The sequence below is a fragment of the Nymphaea colorata genome, chromosome 6, assembly GCF_008831285.2.
Source record: "Nymphaea colorata isolate Beijing-Zhang1983 chromosome 6, ASM883128v2, whole genome shotgun sequence".
Lineage (NCBI taxonomy): Eukaryota > Viridiplantae > Streptophyta > Magnoliopsida > Nymphaeales > Nymphaeaceae > Nymphaea > Nymphaea colorata.
The window spans coordinates 14,524,293-14,545,060 of record NC_045143.1 but is presented as its reverse complement, the minus strand read 5'-3'; the positions used below and the strand labels follow the sequence as shown (position 1 = coordinate 14,545,060).

General features: G+C 45.4%; 2 protein-coding genes across 4 annotated transcripts in view; one reads left to right on the top strand and one right to left on the bottom strand.

The window, feature by feature from the left end:
* Positions 1-20,768, bottom strand: part of LOC116256523 (ribosome-recycling factor, chloroplastic) — a 46,003-nt gene that overhangs the window by 15,157 nt on the left and 10,078 nt on the right. The window lies entirely within an intron of this gene.
* LOC126410146 (uncharacterized) lies at positions 13,303-20,749 on the top strand. Of its 2 annotated transcripts, none has more exons than XM_050078353.1 (2): positions 13,303-14,353; positions 20,524-20,749. In XM_050078353.1, the coding sequence occupies exons 1-2, from the start codon at positions 13,351-13,353 to the stop codon at positions 20,550-20,552; spliced, it is 1,032 nt and encodes a 343-aa protein (XP_049934310.1). In that variant the 5' UTR covers positions 13,303-13,350; the 3' UTR covers positions 20,553-20,749. The 2 variants fall into 2 exon arrangements, 1 of the variants encoding a protein (XP_049934310.1); XR_007573612.1 differs by lacking the exon at positions 13,303-14,353 and adding an exon at positions 18,256-19,273.

The following is a 20,768-nucleotide window of genomic DNA, read 5'->3' as shown; positions in this document are numbered from 1 at the left end:
TTCGAGGTTCAGGAAGAGTGTGGGAAGGTGTGCAAATTACGGAAGGCCATATATGGATTGAAACAAAGTCCCCGTGCGTGGTTTCATAAATTGTCTATATTGTCTCACAGAGTGGATTCAAGAGGTCACCTCTTGATCATTCAGTGTTTGTTAAGAAGGGAAAGTTGGGTACGGTTATCTTGGCAGTAAATGTTGATGATATTATATTGACCGGCAACTATAAACAAGGTATATCTGAGACCAAAGAATTTCTTCAAAAGCACTTTGTCACAAAAGATCTTGGACACTTGAGGTATTTTTTTGGAATAGAAGTGGCTCGTGGTAAGGAAGGAATAGTTCTCTCTCAAAGAAAGTACATTTTAGACTTATTGCAAGAAACTGGAATGTTGGCGGCAAAACCTGCCACCATTCCCATGAATCCACGATTGCACCTACATGATGAGCAGTCAGAACTTGTAGAATCCAAGATGCATAGATCCTTAATTGGAAAGCTTCTTTATGTGACAGTTACAAGACCGGATATTAGTTTTACAGTGGGAAAACTAAGTCAATTTATGGAGAAACCAAGGAAGATTCATTGGGAAGCTGCATTGATGATACTCAAATACTTAAAGTCCTCTCCTGGTGAAGGACTACTATTAAAGAAAGGGAAACCCTTAGATGTCCAAGTCTATAGTGATGTAGACTATGCAGGATCTGTTGAAGATAAAAAATCTACTATTGGATTTTGTGTTTTTGTAGAAAGGAATCTTATATCTTGGAGGAGCAAGAAATAGAATGTGGTCTCACGGTCTAGTGCTGAGTCAGAATATAGGGTCATGGCCCAAACGGCAGCAGAATTAACATGGGTTAAATCCATGCTTGAAAGTCTTGACATTCCAGTTCAACTACCTATGACAATGTTTTGTGATAACAGGGCAGCCACCTATATTGCAAATAGCCCAGTCTTTCACGAAAGAACTAAACACACTGAAGTAGACTGTCATTACATTCGTGATTTAGTTCAAGGAGGAGTGGTTTCTACAACTCACGTGATCTCTAAAGAACAAACTGTTGATATCTTTACTAAAGCTCTTGCAATTAGTGAATTTTCAAAGTGTTGTAACAAGCTGAGCATGGTAGATATCTATGCTCCAACTTGAGGGGGAGTGTTGATGTTGAGGTAGTTTTTTGGAATATTAAAAAACTTGACTATTCTTTAATTATTCTCAATAACTTTTTGGTTTACATTGTAATTTTGTTCTTTACCCTAATTCTCCCTTAAGTAAGGGCTAGGGTAAGTGATGAATAATAAGTTGGACGTGTTTTCTTCTCTCTCACTTTCTCTCACGTCAACACTGTCATCATTGAAGAAGAACGAAAAGGAAAAATCATATTGTTTCTAAACTGTAGAAACAAGCAACACAAGAAGAGAACGGAGAAGAAACACACGATATATGTGGAAAACCTCAGTAAGAGGTGAAAAACCACGGAGAAGCTCTAACCTAGGGGCAAAACCGCAACCCTAGGAGAGAGAATGTTATTTCCCCTTGATCAACCATTACACAATAAGTGGGATTATATAAGTGGGAGACCCGCCTAGGGTACCGAGCCACCCTCGGTACCCGCGCCCATGGGACCGGGTCCATATCCAGACCCGGTTCCCTATACAAGATATTCTAACACTCCCCCTCAAGCTTGGCATACATGTCAAACATGCCAAGCTTGCTCACATTTTTCTCGAATTGAGATGTACATAAGGCTTTGGTTAAAACATCGGCAATTTGATCTTCAAACTTCATATACGGCAGGATCAACTCTTTAGAATCTATGCGTTCCCGTATGAAATGGCAATCAATCTCCACATGTTTAGTTTTGTCATGCAGGACGGGATTGTTTGCAAGGTTAATCGCAGACTTGTTGTCACAGTACATCTTCATCTTTTCTTCCGTTTCAACACCAATATCAGCTAGGAGAATCTTTAACCATAACATTTCTGTAACTCCCATAGCCACAGGCCTGTATTCAGCCTCAGCACTGGATCTAGAGCAACTTTCTGCCTTTTACTTCTCCATACAATCAGGTTACCCCCCAGAAAGATGCAGTACCCTGTGGTAGACCTCCTAGTATCAGTGCATCATGCCCAATCTGCGTCAGAGTATCCTTCAATATTAAGTTGGTTTTGCTGAGTATAGAGTAATCCTTTCCCTGGGTCATTCTTTAGGTACCCCAACACTCTTTCTGCACTCTTCCAGTGACAATCAGTAGGAGCATGCATAAACAGACTCAACACATTCACAGCATAAGTAATATCAGGGCGAGTAAGAGTAAGATAGATGAGCTTACCAACCAGCCTCTGATACTGCCATTTTCCTTCCTCATCTAGGATGTTGCCAGTTTTGATGCTTATCTTTGTACCGGACTCCATTGGAGTTAGAAAGGGCCTACATCCAAGTTTGCCAGTATCCTTTAAAAGATCCAGTGTGTATTTCCTTTGGCTCATAACAAGCCATGTCTCTGAGTGAGCAATCTCGATCCCCAGAAAGTACCTTAGTTTACCCAGATCTTTAAGATCAAATTCGGCAGCTAACCTTTCCTTCATCTTCCTTTTTTCTTCTTCACCGTCACCTGTGACTATCATATCATCAACATACACAAGAAGAAGACTCACCAGGCCATTTCTCTACTTAATGAATAAGGTGTGATCACCATTTCCCTGTTTGTATCCATTAGTCTTCATCACTATCCTCAGCCTTTCAAACCATGCTCTAGGAGACTGCTTTAATCCATACAAGGCTTTCTTGAGATGACAACATTTTCCGCTTTGAACATATCCAGGAGGCATGCTCATGTAGACCTCTTCTTGTAGATAGCCGTTCAAGAAGGCATTCTTGACATCCAGCTGATCCATGCTCCACTTCTTTTGCACGGCAAGAGCTAAGATGACCCTCACAGTTTTCAGTTTAGCAACAGGGGCAAAGGTTTCAAGGTAATCAATATCATATTTTTGGCTGAACCCCTTTGCAACAAGACGAGCCTTATACCTCTCCACGGTACCATCCGGTTTGTATTTCACATTGAACACCCACTTGGAACCAACTAAATGAGTCCCCTTGGGAATATCAACTACTTCCCAAGTATCATTCTTCGCCAAGGCATCCATCTCCTCTGTCATGGCATGTAGCCATTTAGGATCCTCTCTAGCATCTTCCACACACCTGGGAATCACAGACTTAGACAAGGATGTAATAAAGCATTTGTAATCCTTACTAAGTTTCGCATAAGAGACAAATCTCTGAATAGGATGAGAAGTACATGACCTGGTGAATGAATTTACAATCTGTCCCCATTAATCGCTTGGGCATCGACCCAGGAAGAATCAATTGTCAGTTTATTGATAATTCATGGTCAACTTTTTTTTTCGTCGTACCCTACTACCCCCAGAGGAAGTTGAATCCCTGCTGCCTCCTTGAAAGAGAGATGTCCTGAACCTTTAGACGATAGGGGCAAATCTATTACATTAGCAAGACTTTTGTCCAGCAAGAAAAGAAGTACTCTCCAATCGAAAAAACTTGTCTAGCATTGGTTTGGATGTGTCAGAAGTTAAGACATTATTTACTAGCTTGTGAAATCAAGATCCTTTCCAAGCTTAATCCTCTCAAGTATATCTTAAAACAACCATTCCTTTATGGATGCATCGCCAAATGGCAAGTTCTGCTAATGCAATATGATCTTGAATATGTGTCTCAGAAGTCAATCAAAGGACAAGCAATTGCGGATCAGTTAGCAGACTTCCCCTAATACAAAGAAATCAGAACGAATGATGAGTTTTCAGATGAACATGTACTAAGTTTAGAAACAGTTTCGATATGAAAGATGTACTTTGATGGATCCAGGAATGTGATGGGAGCAGGCATAGACATCATACTTATCACTCTAGAAGACGAAATGATCCTATATTTTTTGAAACTCGATTTTTCATGTACCCATAACATGGCTGAATTTGAAGCCCTCATACAAGGGCTTCATTCTTTATTGAGTTTTCAAGTAAAAAGGGTGCATGCCTTCTGCAATTCTCAGCTTATTATAAACCAAGTGAATGGAGAATGGCAAGTCAAAGATGAAAGGTTGGTGTCATATCAAGAGATCGCTACCTCCTTAATCTGTTAGTTTGAAGAAGTACAACTGGCTCACATAAAGAGAAAAGGTAACCCTATTGTGGATGGCCTCGTGAGCCTATGATCCACCATCACTTTTCGAACCAATGAAGCAATTCATTCTTCTGAGATTGGAAGATTAGAATACCCCGCTTTTGAAACAATGACACATGTTCATCATATCCAGGAGGGAATACGCCTTCGTACCATGATATCAAAAGGTACATTGAAAGTGGAGAATTCCCGACTGAAAAGTCCAAAAATGAACAAAAAGCAATCCAATGTATGTCAGCGAGGTACTTTATTCTTGCAAGGGTATTATACAGACGTGGATTTAGCATTGAATATTCTCGACGCCTTGATGAAGATGAGACGAAGGAAGTCATCGAAGAGTCACATCAAGGAGATTGTGGAGGTCATGTTGGTTACCAAACCCTCACCAAACAGATAATTTGAGCAGGTTATTATTGGTCTACTATGCAAAAGAATTGTTACCAATTTGCCAAAAGGTGCAAAGAATGCCAACTGCATGCTCCAGTGATTCATACACTAGCTCCTCAATTGCATTCTGTGACATCTCATTGGTCATTTTTTATGTGGGCCTTTGACGTAGTCAGACCTATATCCCATGCAGCTTCCAATGGCCATAAGTATTTTCTGGTTGCAACAGATTATTTTACCAAGTGGGTAGAAGCCATCACACTCAGAACAGTGAAAGAAAGTCATATAGTGTCCTTCATTCACAAAAATCTTCTTTGCAGATTTGGGATCCCTCATGATATAGTGTCTCACAACGGGACTCAGTTCAAAAATGAAAAGATGAGACAGTTGTGCAGCAAATACCTTATTGTGCACCATTTTTCAGCTCCTTATTATCCCCAAGGGAACGGACAAGCAGAGACTACCAACAAAATCCTCATAGGAAGCTCTTCATTGATTTAACTTGGGTCATCCAGGGAACTCACAGGATTGGGATTGGTAATATCAACATTCTGATTATCAACAAGGCCCCCGTCCATGTGACTGTCTCTACCATCTCTGATTGTGTCTGCCACACTGTGACTAACCTTGTAATCCAAGAAATCCATAAACTGAATCAATTGATTTGAGGAATACTCTTCACTACTGTTCCCTAGACACTCCCCCTGAAGAGGATTCACAGGAAAGTATGTCTCATGCTCATAAAAAGTAACATCCCGGGAGACATAGACTTTAAAAGTGGTAGGATCAACACATTTGTATCCCTTCTGAGTGGAGGAATACCCCAGGAAGACAGCCTTGATAGACCGAGGGTCAAGTTTCTTAAGGGTGGGACTATGGTCATGAACAAAACAGACACACCCGAACACCCGAGGAGTAAGAGGCCAGGGATTCTGAGTAGGCCAAAGCATAGAATATGGGGAATGACCCTGCAACACACGGGTAGGCATACAATTAATAAGGTGGGCACTAGTGAGAAGTGCATCACCCCAGTAGCGCTTAGGAACCTGCCGATGGAACATAATAGCCCGAGTGACATCTAATAAATGGCGATTCTTCCGTTCAGCCACGTCATTTTGGGGAGGTGTGTAACTACAGGACGTTTCATGAACAATACCCTTGCTCTTCAAGAAATCATCTAGAGATTGAGAGACATACTCTCTAGCATTATCAGTGCGGAAAGCCTGAACAGAGGTCTGAAACTGAGTCTCAACAAAAGCCACAAAGTTTTTGACAATGACAGGAACGTCACTACGTTCTTTCAACAAGTACACGAACGTACAACGGGAGTAGTCATCAATAAGAGTCATAAAATAATGAAAACCACGACAAGTGGGTACTCCCGAAGGACCCCAAACATAAGAATGAACCAAAGCAAACGGACGGGTGGTTTTATTGAAAGAAATAGGGTACGAAGCCCTGACATGCTTAGCCAACTGACACACTTCACATGTGAAGGAGTCAATGGAAACAAAAGTAAAAAGCCTAGGAAACAACTTCTTGATCAACTGAAATGAGAGATGTCCAAGACGCTCGTGCCATCGCATAATGATAGACATGTCTTCCACACCTGACAACTGTCCACTAGTGGCTAAAATCAAGGCAGACGCAACTTGCACGGGCAGTCTGTAGAGTCCATCAATAACCGAACCAATCCCAATCTTCTTCCCCGTCACCAAGTCCTGTAGGAAACAATGGTCAGCAGAAAAAATCAGATTACAATTTAGTTCTTTGGTAATACTGCTGACAGATAACAAGTTCACAGGAATATTGGGAACATGAAGAGCATTATGCAGACAATATTTATTCAACAAGGACAAACTCCCTTTTCCAGCCACAGAGATAGAAGACCCATCAGCCATAGACACGCGTTGCTGCCCTGAAGACAATTTGTATTCTTGAAACAGCTTAGGATCCCCTGTCATATGATGTGTAGCCCCACTGTCAACAATCCAATCACCAAGGGAGGGATTACCTTGATCACTTTTGGCCACAAGAGCTTGAGCTAACTTAGCTCCCTCGGTCATGGAAGTTTCCTCGTGTAGTAGAAAGCCGGCTGATATAAGCTTGCAATTCCTTGATTTGATCAGAGGAAAGCTTTGATTTTTCAACATTTGACGAACTACCCTGACTAGAGTCAAGCACAGAAGACCCTCGCCGACTAGAAGGAGGACGACCACGAACAAGTCTCTTCTTAGGATGAATATCCCAACAGAAATCCACAGAATGCCCCAACTTGTTACAATGACTACAACACCGAATAGGACGTTGTCCAGTCCCTGAGGCACGGCTAACAAACGCTGAGGGAGAACTCCCTTGGCTGGAGTCAATATGCATGACTTGGCGACGTTGTTCCTCAGATTCTACCCGGGCATACACCTCCTCAATCCCAGGAATCTCGTCACAATTGAGAATTTGGCTCCTAATAGATTCAAATTCATCACGTGATCCTCCAAGGAAAATAAAAGTCCGGTCCATCCATTCTTTTTCTCAGTACAAGGCATGATCAGAACCACAATGCCAGTCATCATTCACATGATAGTCCAGTTCCTCCCATTTAGTCTTCAGGGCTGCAAAGAAGGATGCCACAGACAAGTCACCCTGTTTGAGGGAGTAGATGCCACGTTTGATTTGGTACGTGCGCAAGACTCTCTTCTTACGGCCATACATCCGTGCAAGCACAGTCCACATGTCATATGCAGTCAACTTACGCAAGATCAGAGGCTGAATATCAGCAGAAACAGAACTAATGATCCATACTTTCACTTGGCTATCTTCCAACGCCCACGTCGCCCATTGTGGATCCGTTTTAGAAGGTGCAGGTTTCTCCCCAGTGATATAGGGAAGGCGACCGCGACTGGTAATCCCTATTTCAAGTGCAGCAGACCAAGAGAGATAGTTGTCTTTGTTCAGCTGAATGGAGGTGACTTGAACAGGCAAGTTCTCGCTCTTGGTATTATTGCCCGAGTCAAAGGCAGCATCGATCTTGTAAGTCATCACTTCGGCCATCACAATCCCAACACCAGGAAACGCGGCACCAGCACAAGAGACAACAGGACAAGAGGCGGCGAAGGCGGAAGAACCACGGCGAAAGAAGGCCTAAGGCCTGACGGCGGCGGCAGAAGTAGCCCTGACGGCGACGGCGAGTGAAACCCTGGCGGCGGCGGAAGAACGACGGCGTCGTAGGTCACCAGCGGCGGAGGCGAAACAACGGTCACGGCAACATGTGCACACGCCAGCGGCAGGCGCAAAGAACGTCCAAGCAGCGGTGGTGGTGGAAACGTCAGCGGCGGTGGGCGGCGAAAAAAAAAAAAAAAGGAACTCCAACGGCGGCGGAAACTCCACGATCACACCAAGAAAACCCACACGCGCTGGCTCTGATACCATGTAGAAACAAGCAACACAAGAAGAGAACGGAGAAGAAACACACGATATACGTGGAAAACCTCAGTAAAAGGTGAAAAACCACGAAGAAGCTCTAACCTAGGGGCAAAACCGCAACCCTAGGAGAGAGAATGTTATTTCCCCTTGATCAACCATTACACAATAAGTGAGATTATATAAGTGGGAGACCCGCCTAGGGTACCGAGCCACCCTCGGTACCCGCGCCCATGGGACCGGGTCCATATCCAGACCCGGTTCCCTATACAAGATATTCTAACATAAACCAATCTATTAGTCAAAAAGAAAAATTAATGGAAGCTTATTAACAAGAGGGGAAGCTAATTGCTTTAGATACCTTCTTCAGTTATAGGTTAGACCTTGCTAAGGGACAAGGATATGTTTGTTAGAAAATAGGGATCCGTTAGACATGCTAAAGTCAATAGGTCTTCAGTAGTGTTAAGTTGGAGTCCTGTTAGAGTCTTTGGAGTTATGTTGACTCTTAAGTCTAAAGTCGGGGTAGCGGGTCAATTAGATGGACCCTGTCCACGGGTTGGGTCATGGTAACAGGGAGGTTAACCCACCCCACCATACACTTTGTATAAGTTGAGCAGGGATTAAACCCTAAAGAGGACGATGAGATCTACCCTGTTTAGTGAAGGCTGGGCTTTCATTAAGGTTGTGTGTGTGAGTTTATGTGTTAGGTGGGGAAGTTAAAAAATTTGCATCAGAGCCAGGTTTGATGGCAGCGCCCAGCAAGATTACCTCGAAGGAAGTTTTCACAGCGATAGAAGCACGAGAGAGCATGGAGGAGACGATGGAGTTAATGAGCCGCCAACTGCAGGCCGTTGAACGCCACAACCAGGAAGTAGAGGAGAGAATTCAGGTGTTCATGGCAGTCCATTGCAGGAGTTAATGAGTCTATCAGAATGTTTTGAGATGGCCCGATTGGTAAAGGAAAAGTAGTGAAGGATGGGTTATAGTAGTCGGCTGCCATTTTCAGACAAAGCTCAGCGCTCAGTGAGACCCGAGGCTCTAGTAGCGTCTGTGCCCTTGTTGAAGGGAAACCAAACTATGCGCCAGGTTGTCCGTCGTCTTACCGCTGAACAGATTAAAGAGAAGCGCCGGCGAGGATTTGCTTTCACTGCGATCAACCATGGACACCAGGCCATGTCTGCCAAAAGCTTCATATGTATTTGGTGAAAGAAGAGGACGATCCACCGGACAAAGCCGCGCTGGAACCTGACCCTGTAGTAGTACTAGAAGAGGCTGAAGGAACAGATAGTGGAGCTTCTCCTGAGATCTCTCTCCATGCATTAGCAGGAGAAGAAGTTCCCCAATTAATGAGGGTGGAGGGTCAGTTGAGAGGCAAAAGGGTGAGCATTATGGTGGACAGGGGCTCCACCCACAACCTTCTATGCAAAAATCAGCAAGAGCACTGGGCTGCCAGATTGAAAATCAGCCTGCCTTTGACTTTGTTGTAGGGGACGCCAGCACGTTAAAATGTAGGGGAAGATGTGCACAAGAAGTCCTAGAAATTCAGGGCCATAAGTTTCAGGTTAAGCTTTTCACCCTAGCAATGGCAGCAGCAGACTTGGCCTTGGGAGTACAGTGGCTGCGTAACCTTGGTGAAGTAGTGTGAGACTTCATAGGAATGAAAATGCATTTTGCAAAAGCAAAAGAAGGCCAACAGACTTTAGAAGCAGTTCCACGGAAGACCATGGGAGAGCAAAAAGTAGCAAAGATGATGAAGGGGCCTGCAACGTCCTTCATATTGATGACAACTGAGAAACTAGTTGAAGAAATAGACCAGAGATCTGAAGCACAAGAGTACATATGCCAACAGCGTCTGCAAGCTCTCTTGAGAGAGTTTAAGATTGTGTTTGAGCCTCCCAAGGGCCTGTGTAACGCGCGGCGTTTGGGCGGAGCGGGTCGGGTCAGGGTCCAGACCCGGACCCTAGCCCCACGCGAGAGGAGCCCGACGCTGCCCCTCCTCCCTCGCATTCTCTTCTCCTTCGCTTTCCTCTTACCGTCTCTTCCTTACCCACGACCGGAGCTCAGGGAAGAAGGCGACGGCGACGGCGGCGGCGGCGACGGCGGCGGCGGCGGCGACGACGGCGGCGTTGAGGTGAACCCTGTCGTCCCCTGCCTCTTCCTCTCTTCTCTTTTCTTCTCCTTCCCGTTTTCTTTCCCTTCTCCCTCTCCCACCGTCTCTCGTCTCCCCTCTCCACCGAACGACCCTCCCTCTCCCACTGTCTCTCGTCTCCCCTCTCTACCGAACGACTCTCCCTCTCCCACTGTCACTCGTCTCACTCTCCACCGTCTCTCTCTCTTCTCTCCCGTCCTCTCCCCTCACTGCCTTCTTTTCCCCTTTTGACCGAACCCTCTCCCCATTTTCTGCTCGTTTTCGATTTTTCTCCAATCAAGTACTTTCTCTCACTGATTTTCACTGTGCTATCACTGTTGGATCCGTTTTCAGCTTGGGGATTTGTCTTCCCCCTCGTAACAGCAATTAGAGAAGGCCTTGGTAGTGGCGGCATTGGAGGATTTTAGCCGTTTGGGGACCACTTGGACGCGTGAGGTGGCTGCCGGGAGGATTACAGCAGTTTAGACCTTCAATCGGGGTGAGCAAGGCGAAATTGAACCTATTTTATGATATATTTCTTTTTGGAACGCTCATAATTATTGGTTGAGCATGCTAGAGCTTTGAATTGATTATTTGGAACACATGTTAGTGATTTCGTTTTTGGGGAAAGCTTGCGATTATGTTGGGAAGCGAAGATTCATATTTTGGATGATCATTTAAGCATGATAGATTAATTTTCGAAGCATTAGGGGAGACATGGTAGAGTTTGTGAGGTTGTGGGGAAGATTTAGGACCGTTTTAGTGAGCCTGTAGCACGCGTTTTTGTGAACGGGTGCATCTTGGAGTTAAATAGGGATAACGTACATAAGTTGGAAGTATCTTTGGGGTAGACGCCTTGATTTAAGAAAAAGGGAATTTTGAGAAAGGCGTTAGTGATAGACGGATTGATGGCTTTGAGTTTTCGCATCTATTGGCACGGCTAGGAGTGGGAAGTGACCCTATTGGAGAACTTGTGGGTCGACACTACCCATCGACACCCTCTTGAGGCGATGACACGTGCCTCAATGATTTTGTTTTGTTTTTGTTTGAATTGTTGAGGTAAGTAGTAGGAATCTTATCTTGTGTTTGTGTCTGCAGGTTCACCGGGTACGTCCCGTCGACCTTGAGTTACCGGATTCGAAGCTCGAGGCATTTTGAAGATTCTTGTGAACGCGCCACAGGTATGGCGACATTCCAGGCAAATCCCTGCCTGGGCAAGTGAATGAATGTGTGTTCCTAGGATCATGGGATCCTAGGATTTGTGATATGAATTGATTGAGTGTTCCGTGAATGAATATGTGTATGCATGTACATAAATTGATATATGATATGAATTGTTTTGAAAGGCTTATAGTAATTGTTTTGATAATGTTACGCATTGCATGTGCATGCTAGAATTGATAACTGTTTAGGACAGATGAGGCGGGGTATCGAGTCGAGTGTCTCCTCGACCCCAATTGTGCATTAGAAAGCATTCTAGCATGATAACTGCATAGGACAGTTACGAGCCCACCACAGATTGAGACTACTTTCTGTGGTTTGGCTAAGTTTTCAAAGATGTGATTGTTATGATGATGAATGTGAATGTTATGTTTATTGAATACCCATTGCCGCGGGCAATGATACAAATGTTTGCACAGTGGGTAGTTGTGCCCATATTGTTATGACGGCTAGCCAAAACTGTTGTGGTTATGTGTAACCCTCGTGTGGAGGCAATTGGAGGTGTGGGTTCACTCGTGAAGTGAACCAACCTCAGGAGCTAGCCAGTTAAATGTGTTTGTGCAAGTATAAGTATAAGAATGAAAGAATAAGAGATGAGAGGCCAGTGGGATGTGACTATGTATATGGGAGTTGTCCCACTTTCGCCACTGGTCTCGCCTGTTCGGAGCGCAGGCGGTGCAAGGCCCCAGGGTACTGTTGTGTGATGTGCTTGGAGCGTAGGCTCCCGCCTTCCCAACCTGGGTGTCCTAGGGAAGGCTGAGTATCTCTCCTTGGAATTCACACATCCATGGATGAGTGCTCTACCGCTGCAGCGGATAGATGGATCCATATTGTTCTGGGCCACCACGGGGGTTGTCTCTCGGCTGTGGGCCGCCCGCGGTGTGCACGTGCCTGTGTTTGCACCCACAGGAACTGTAAATTCACTGATAGTAATGAAACTGCAATGTATGTGATTGAAATATATAGGATTGTTGTGCATGTGACTGTTGTGCTTATGAATGCAAGTGACATGTTGATGATGCCTTGCATGTGATTGAAATTATGTTATTGTAGCCATTGAGTGGCGTCTGCATGTCGTGTCTTGACACGACATAATGATAGATTGTTCTGATGTTTGTTTGTGTACTGAGCCCGACCTAAGAGGGCTTGGACTTTTCCTGGCTTGTTGCCATACTGCGAAGGCTAAGCCTTCAGTTGTTTCCTTTTTCAGGTTTTGGTGTACCCGGGGCAGCAGGCTGAGCAGATGGCTACACTCACGTCCTACTGGGGAGGTTTTGGGTTTTGTTTTGTTCTTGTAGTGCCGGCGCGTCGGGTTTTTGGTTTTTACTGATGCCTTGTTTTGATGAGGCATCGATGTTGTGATTTTGGGGCATTTTTGTCAAATGTACAATTGAATTGAAATGCTATATAATGGAAAGCTTGCCCCATTGTTTTGAATTGCTTGGCTCATTCCTTTTTGAACTATTGTGTAGTCACACCTCGATGTTGGATGTTAGAAAAAAAAAAAAATGTTTGAGTGTCAAAAAGGTCGGGGTGTGACAGTTTTGGTATCAGAGCCATGGCAAACCCCACTATGGATGTGAGTTAAAGCCTATTTGTGAAGCCGTGTTGCCCAGGTACGCATTCATTTGATTAGATTGTTATTGTGGTTATGCTTTTTCACGCATAAGTACGTAATGTGATCTATGTTTTGAACTTCGTGCTAATGCACGTTGTGATTTGATTTGTGAGATTAGTCATAGACTGGATTTGAGATTAAGGTTCTTGTGTGTACAGATGGAATATCATCGTAAGGGTAAGAAGCGAGCTGGGCCGTCCACAGAGGCACAGAGAGAGCCTAGTCCGGCCCATTCTGATGCGCATACCCCACGCGACGACAGTACGTCAGGGCACCAGTATGCCCAATTGGGTGGGGGTGCTCAAACCCCACTGAGGCAGACTCCACCTGTGGATCAACAGTCTATTTTGCTGACCACGTTGCAAACACTGACCTCCCTTGTGCAGTCCATGGTCAGTAACCAGAGGAGTAATGCATCTCCTTCCAGAGACACCACTGCGCCACTTAAGGAGAAGGCATCAGCGGTGTCGTTTCAACAGTTCATGGCGATGCAGCCGCCTATCTTTTCAGGAGGGTGCAGTCACGATAAGGCAAAACAGTGGATTGAGGAAGTTGAACGCATCTTTGTGCTTCTGAAGATGCCTGAGGAAGACAAAGTGAACTATGGCACTTACCTGCTGAAAGGTGATGCCATGGATTGGTGGAAATCAACTCTTGAGATCCGGTATGCAGGCCAACCGTCAATTTCTTGGAAGCAGTTTAGAGATTCCTTCCTCAACACCTACTACCCAGTGCATGCTAGAGACAAGAACATGCAAGAGTTTCTTGATCTACAGCAAAATCAAATGAGCTTGGAGGAATATATTACAAGATATCGACACTTGGAGGCGTATTGCCCACACTTCTACACCACAGACGGAGCTAGAGCAGGTAAGTTTGTGCGCGGTCTGCGGGAGGGACTGCGAACCAAAGTTTTGACGAGCAGACCTCGTGACTTGGACGAGGCGGTCACTATGGCAAGATGTATAGAAGAAGACTGGGCGAGGACACAGAAGGATCACCAGAAGAAAGCAAGCCAGCATTCACAAGGTGGACGAGCCCAGGTGAAGCGCCACCACTTTGCAGGCAGGACAAGGCCTTATGAGAGGCGGGATGATCGAACTTTCAGACGGAACCAGCCAACCCGTAGTGAGGCCACCCAGGGGTCAGTGGCTACTCCGACTTCTCAGAGGTGCCCTACTTGTTCGCGTGTGCACCCTGGAAAGCCGTGCTATCGAGAGATCGGAGCTTGCTTACACTGTGGAAGGATGGGGCACTTTATCAAGGATTGTCCCTTAAGGAAAGAAAGAGAGTTGAAGAAGCCAGAGGCCGGTCCTTCTAGCGCACGACAGACGACTGGACGTGTCTATGCTACTACCGTGGAGGAGCTTCAGGCACACGACCTTGTTGAAGGTACTTTACTTGTTGGTTCTCATATTGCTAGAGTGTTGTTTGATGCTGGGGCGACCCATTCATTTATATCTAGTCGATTTGCTACTTCACTAGAAGTGCCTGCTAGGAAGATGCCGTATGTTCTGAAAGTTGTTAGCCCTATGCATGCTCAAGAGTCGTGTAGTGGGTATCTATCTGATGTGGACGTGGAGATCCATCAACATCACTTACCTGCACAGTTGGTGATCATGAGTTTTAACGAATTTGATGTGATTTTGGGCATGGATTGGTTATATGCACATTATGCTAATATAGATTGCAGGAAGAAGCAGATACAATTGTTGACTGATGAAATGCAACCTGTGGAGTTCCATGCTCGTAAGGCCAGTCGAACTGATAAGATAATGGTGTCTGCATTGAAAGCTAAACGATTGATAGAAAATGGAAGTGTTGCCTTCTTGGTCAATGTGTTGACCAATGAGCCGGAACCGGTAAGGTTACCGGATGTGGCAATTGTGAGTGAGTACCCTGATGTGTTTCCGGAGGAACTGTCAAGTTTGCCTCCAACACGAGAAGTGGAGTTCAAGATAGAGTTGTCACCAGGGACAGCTCCTATTTCTAAGGCACCCTATCGTATGGCACCAGCAGAGTTAGAAGAATTGAGGAAGCAATTGCAGGAGCTCTTAGACAAGGGCTTCATCCGACCTAGTGTGTCACCATGGGGAGCACCAGTGTTGTTTGTGAAGAAGAAAGATGGGACAATGCGTTTGTGTATCGACTACCGCATGTTGAATCAAATCACCATCAAGAATAAGTATCCGCTTCCTAGAATTGAAGACTTGTTTGATCAGCTTAAGGATGCAAAGGTTTTCTCCAAGATCGATCTGAGGACAGGTTATCATCAACTCTTGATACGGGAGGAAGATGTTGCTAAGACTGCATTTCGAACCAGATATGGGCACTATGAATTCAGGGTCATGCCTTTTGGGTTGACCAATGCTCCCGCAGCGTTCATGGACCTCATGAATCGGGTTTTCCAAGAGTTCTTGGACCGATTTGTTATTGTTTTTGTGGATGATATTTTGGTGTACTCAGAGAGTGTGACAGAGCATAGAGATCACTTGAGAAGTGTATTGGGTCTTTTGCGCAAGCATAAGTTGTATGCCAAGTATTCAAAATGTGAATTTTGGCTAGAGAAGGTAAACTTTCTGGGTCATGTAATCTCTAAGGATGGAGTATCCGTCGATCCGGCTAAGGTGTCAGCTGTGCAGGACTGGAGGACGCCATGCAGTGTAACCGAGGTTAGAAGCTTTTTGGGATTGGCAGGATATTATCGCAGGTTCATACAAGACTTTTCGAAAATAGCTACACCAATGACTAAGCTATTGAGAAAAGGAGTGAAGTTTATTTGGAATGAAGAGTGTGAGAGGAGTTTTCAAACTCTGAAGGACAAGCTTACTGCTGCTCCTATTCTGACGCTTCCATCAGGTCATTCGGGTTTTGTACTGTACACAGACGCATCAGGAATCGGTTATGGTTGTGTGCTGATGCAAAATGGCCGTGTGGTGGCTTATGCATCAAGGCAGTTGAAGACACACGAACAACACTATCCCACTCACGATTTGGAGTTGGGAGCAGTTGTGTTTGCACTAAAGATTTGGAGGCATTATCTCTATGGGGCAACATTTGAAGTGTTTACAGATCACAAGTCTTTGAAATATATATTCTCTCAAAGTGATCTTAATTTGAGGCAAAGAAGATGGATTGAATACCTAAAAGATTATGATTTCACGATATCATATCATCCAGGCAAGGCGAATGTGGTGGCTGATGCTTTGAGCAGGCAAGCTAAGGCAACGATGTATAGTATGTTAGCATGTTCTTGGAATTTGTTACAAGATGTGATAGCATGGCAACCTTACCTTTGTGGCGAGAACAAAGCAACGATGAGTGCCGTGATACAACACCCTTTGATGGAAGAGCTTGTATTGAAGCAAAAGGAAGATCCTGATTTTGCTAAGAACGTGGAAGAGTGTAAGAAGGTAGATGCTTTCTGGCATCAAGATGAAGAGGGTTCATTGTGGTTTCGACATAGATTGTGGGTCCCTAGAGATGAAGGGGTGAAGCGACGGTTGCTTGATGAAGCTCATAAATCTAAGTTTTCTATACACCCTGGCAGTACAAAGATGTTTCAGGATATGAAGAGAAATTTTTGGTGGCCTGGAATGAAGCGTGAAATTGCAGAATATGTGGCAAAGTGTTTGGTTTGCCAACAAGTAAAAGCAGAGCATCAACGGCCCGGAGGCTTGTTGCAGAGAATCGATATCCCGGTGTGGAAATGGGAAGACATTACAATGGATTTTGTAGTTGGATTGCCTCACACCCGAAGACAGCATGATGCCATATGGGTGATTGTTGATCGACTGACGAAGTCCGCTCATTTTCTGTCTATTAGAATTAATCAGTCTTTGGAAAGTCTCGCAGAGTTATATATTGGCGAGATAGTGAGATTGCATGGTGTGCCAAGGTCTATCATTTCGGATCGAGATCCACGTTTTACCTCTAGATTTTGGGGGCATTTGCAGAAGGCTTTGGGTACCAAGCTTAAGCTAAGCACAGCGTTCCACCCCCAAACTGATGGGCAATCGGAGAGGACCATTCAGACCTTAGAGGACATGTTGCGTGCTTGTGTCTTAGAGTGGAAAGGAGAATGGGACAAACATGTGAAACTGGCAGAATTTGCATATAATAACAGTTACCACTCTAGTATTGGGATGGCACCTTTTGAGGCTTTGTATGGAAGGCCGTGCAGATCGCCAGCTTGTTGGACCGAATTGGGTGATGGAAAAATCGAAAACCCTTTAGTTTTGCAACACTACACCGACCAAGTGCAATTGATAAGGAAAAAGTTGTTGACTGCTCAGAGTAGACAGAAAAGCTATGCCGACATTCGTCGTAGAGAATTGACTTTTGAGGTGGGTGATCATGTGTTTTTGAAGATTTCCCCTACTAGAGGTGTTTTTCGTTTTGGTGTGAAGGGAAAGTTGAGCCCGAGGTTCGTAGGACCTTTTGAGATATTAGAGAAGATTGGCGAGGTGGCCTATAGATTGGCACTACCACCAGACTGGAGTCATGTTCATGACGTTTTTCATGTTTCCATGCATCGAAAGTACGTACCAGATCCGACACATGTGATTGATTTTCAAGGTATTCAGGTGCAAGATGATCTGACAATGGAAGAAAAACCTATCAGAATTGTGGATCGAAGAGAGCAAGTGCTTCGCACAAAGAGAATCCCTTTAGTGAAGGTGGAATGGCAGTACCATGGATTGAAGGAGAGCACATGGGAACCTGAGGAGGACGTGCGGAAGAGATATCCGCACTTGTTCTTGCATTGAGGTATGATCTAATTTCGAGGACGAAATTTTTTGTTAGGAGGGTAGGATGTAACGCGCGGCGTTTGGGCGGAGCGGGTCGGGTCAGGGTCCAGACCCGGACCCTAGCCCCACGCGAGAGGAGCCCGACGCTGTCCCTCCTCCCTCGCATTCTCTTCTCCTTCGCTTTCCTCTTACCGTCTCTTCCTTACCCACGACCGGAGCTCAGGGAAGAAGGCGACGGCGACGGCGACGGCGGCGGCGGCGACGGCGGCGGCGGCGGCGACGGCGGCGGCGGCGACGGCGGCGGCGGCGGCGGCGGTGGCGGCGGCGGCGACGGCGGCGGCGGCGGCGACGGCGGCGGCGGCGGCGACGACGGCGGCGTTGAGGTGAACCCTGTCGTCCCCTGCCTCTTCCTCTCTTCTCTTTTCTTCTCCTTCCCGTTTTCTTTCCCTTCTCCCTCTCCCACCGTCTCTCGTCTCCCCTCTCCACCGAACGACCCTCCCTCTCCCACTGTCTCTCATCTCCCCTCTCTACCGAACGACTCTCCCTCTCCCACTGTCACTCGTCTCACTCTCCACCGTCTCTCTCTCTTCTCTCCCGTCCTCTCCCCTCACTGCCTTCTTTTCCCCTTTTGACCGAACCCTCTCCCCATTTTCTGCTCGTTTTCGATTTTTCTCCAATCAAGTACTTTCTCTCACTGATTTTCACTGTGCTATCACTGTTGGATCCGTTTTCAGCTTGGGGATTTGTCTTCCCCCTCGTAACAGCAATTAGAGAAGGCCTTGGTAGTGGCGGCATTGGAGGATTTTAGCCGTTTGGGGACCACTTGGACGCGTGAGGTGGCTGCCGGGAGGATTACAGCAGTTTAGACCTTCAATCGGGGTGAGCAAGGCGAAATTGAACCTATTTTATGATATATTTCTTTTTGGAACGCTCATAATTATTGGTTGAGCATGCTAGAGCTTTGAATTGATTATTTGGAACACATGTTAGTGATTTCGTTTTTGGGGAAAGCTTGCGATTATGTTGGGAAGCGAAGATTCATATTTTGGATGATCATTTAAGCATGATAGATTAATTTTCGAAGCATTAGGGGAGACATGGTAGAGTTTGTGAGGTTGTGGGGAAGATTTAGGACCGTTTTAGTGAGCCTGTAGCACGCGTTTTTGTGAACGGGTGCATCTTGGAGTTAAATAGGGATAACGTACATAAGTTGGAAGTATCTTTGGGGTAGACGCCTTGATTTAAGAAAAAGGGAATTTTGAGAAAGGCGTTAGTGATAGACGGATTGATGGCTTTGAGTTTTCGCATCTATTGGCACGGCTAGGAGTGGGAAGTGACCCTATTGGAGAACTTGTGGGTCGACACTACCCATCGACACCCTCTTGAGGCGATGACACGTGCCTCAATGATTTTGTTTTGTTTTTGTTTGAATTGTTGAGGTAAGTAGTAGGAATCTTATCTTGTGTTTGTGTCTGCAGGTTCACCGGGTACGTCCCGTCGACCTTGAGTTACCGGATTCGAAGCTCGAGGCATTTTGAAGATTCTTGTGAACGCGCCACAGGTATGGCGACATTCCAGGCAAATCCCTGCCTGGGCAAGTGAATGAATGTGTGTTCCTAGGATCATGGGATCCTAGGATTTGTGATATGAATTGATTGAGTGTTCCGTGAATGAATATGTGTATGCATGTACATAAATTGATATATGATATGAATTGTTTTGAAAGGCTTATAGTAATTGTTTTGATAATGTTACGCATTGCATGTGCATGCTAGAATTGATAACTGTTTAGGACAGATGAGGCGGGGTATCGAGTCGAGTGTCTCCTCGACCCCAATTGTGCATTAGAAAGCATTCTAGCATGATAACTGCATAGGACAGTTACGAGCCCACCACAGATTGAGACTACTTTCTGTGGTTTGGCTAAGTTTTCAAAGATGTGATTGTTATGATGATGAATGTGAATGTTATGTTTATTGAATACCCATTGCCGCGGGCAATGATACAAATGTTTGCACAGTGGGTAGTTGTGCCCATATTGTTATGACGGCTAGCCAAAACTGTTGTGGTTATGTGTAACCCTCGTGTGGAGGCAATTGGAGGTGTGGGTTCACTCGTGAAGTGAACCAACCTCAGGAGCTAGCCAGTTAAATGTGTTTGTGCAAGTATAAGTATAAGAATGAAAGAATAAGAGATGAGAGGCCAGTGGGATGTGACTATGTATATGGGAGTTGTCCCACTTTCGCCACTGGTCTCGCCTGTTCGGAGCGCAGGCGGTGCAAGGCCCCAGGGTACTGTTGTGTGATGTGCTTGGAGCGTAGGCTCCCGCCTTCCCAACCTGGGTGTCCTAGGGAAGGCTGAGTATCTCTCCTTGGAATTCACACATCCATGGATGAGTGCTCTACCGCTGCAGCGGATAGATGGATCCATACTGTTCTGGGCCACCACGGGGGTTGTCTCTCGGCTGTGGGCCGCCCGCGGTGTGCACGTGCCTGTGTTTGCACCCACAGGAACTGTAAATTCACTGATAGTAATGAAACTGCAATGTATGTGATTGAAATATATAGGATTGTTGTGCATGTGACTGTTGTGCTTATGAATGCAAGTGACATGTTGATGATGCCTTGCATGTGATTGAAATTATGTTATTGTAGCCATTGAGTGGCGTCTGCATGTCGTGTCTTGACACGACATAATGATAGATTGTTCTGATGTTTGTTTGTGTACTGAGCCCGACCTAAGAGGGCTTGGACTTTTCCTGGCTTGTTGCCATACTGCGAAGGCTAAGCCTTCAGTTGTTTCCTTTTTCAGGTTTTGGTGTACCCGGGGCAGCAGGCTGAGCAGATGGCTACACTCACGTCCTACTGGGGAGGTTTTGGGTTTTGTTTTGTTCTTGTAGTGCCGGCGCGTCGGGTTTTTGGTTTTTACTGATGCCTTGTTTTGATGAGGCATCGATGTTGTGATTTTGGGGCATTTTTGTCAAATGTACAATTGAATTGAAATGCTATATAATGGAAAGCTTGCCCCATTGTTTTGAATTGCTTGGCTCATTCCTT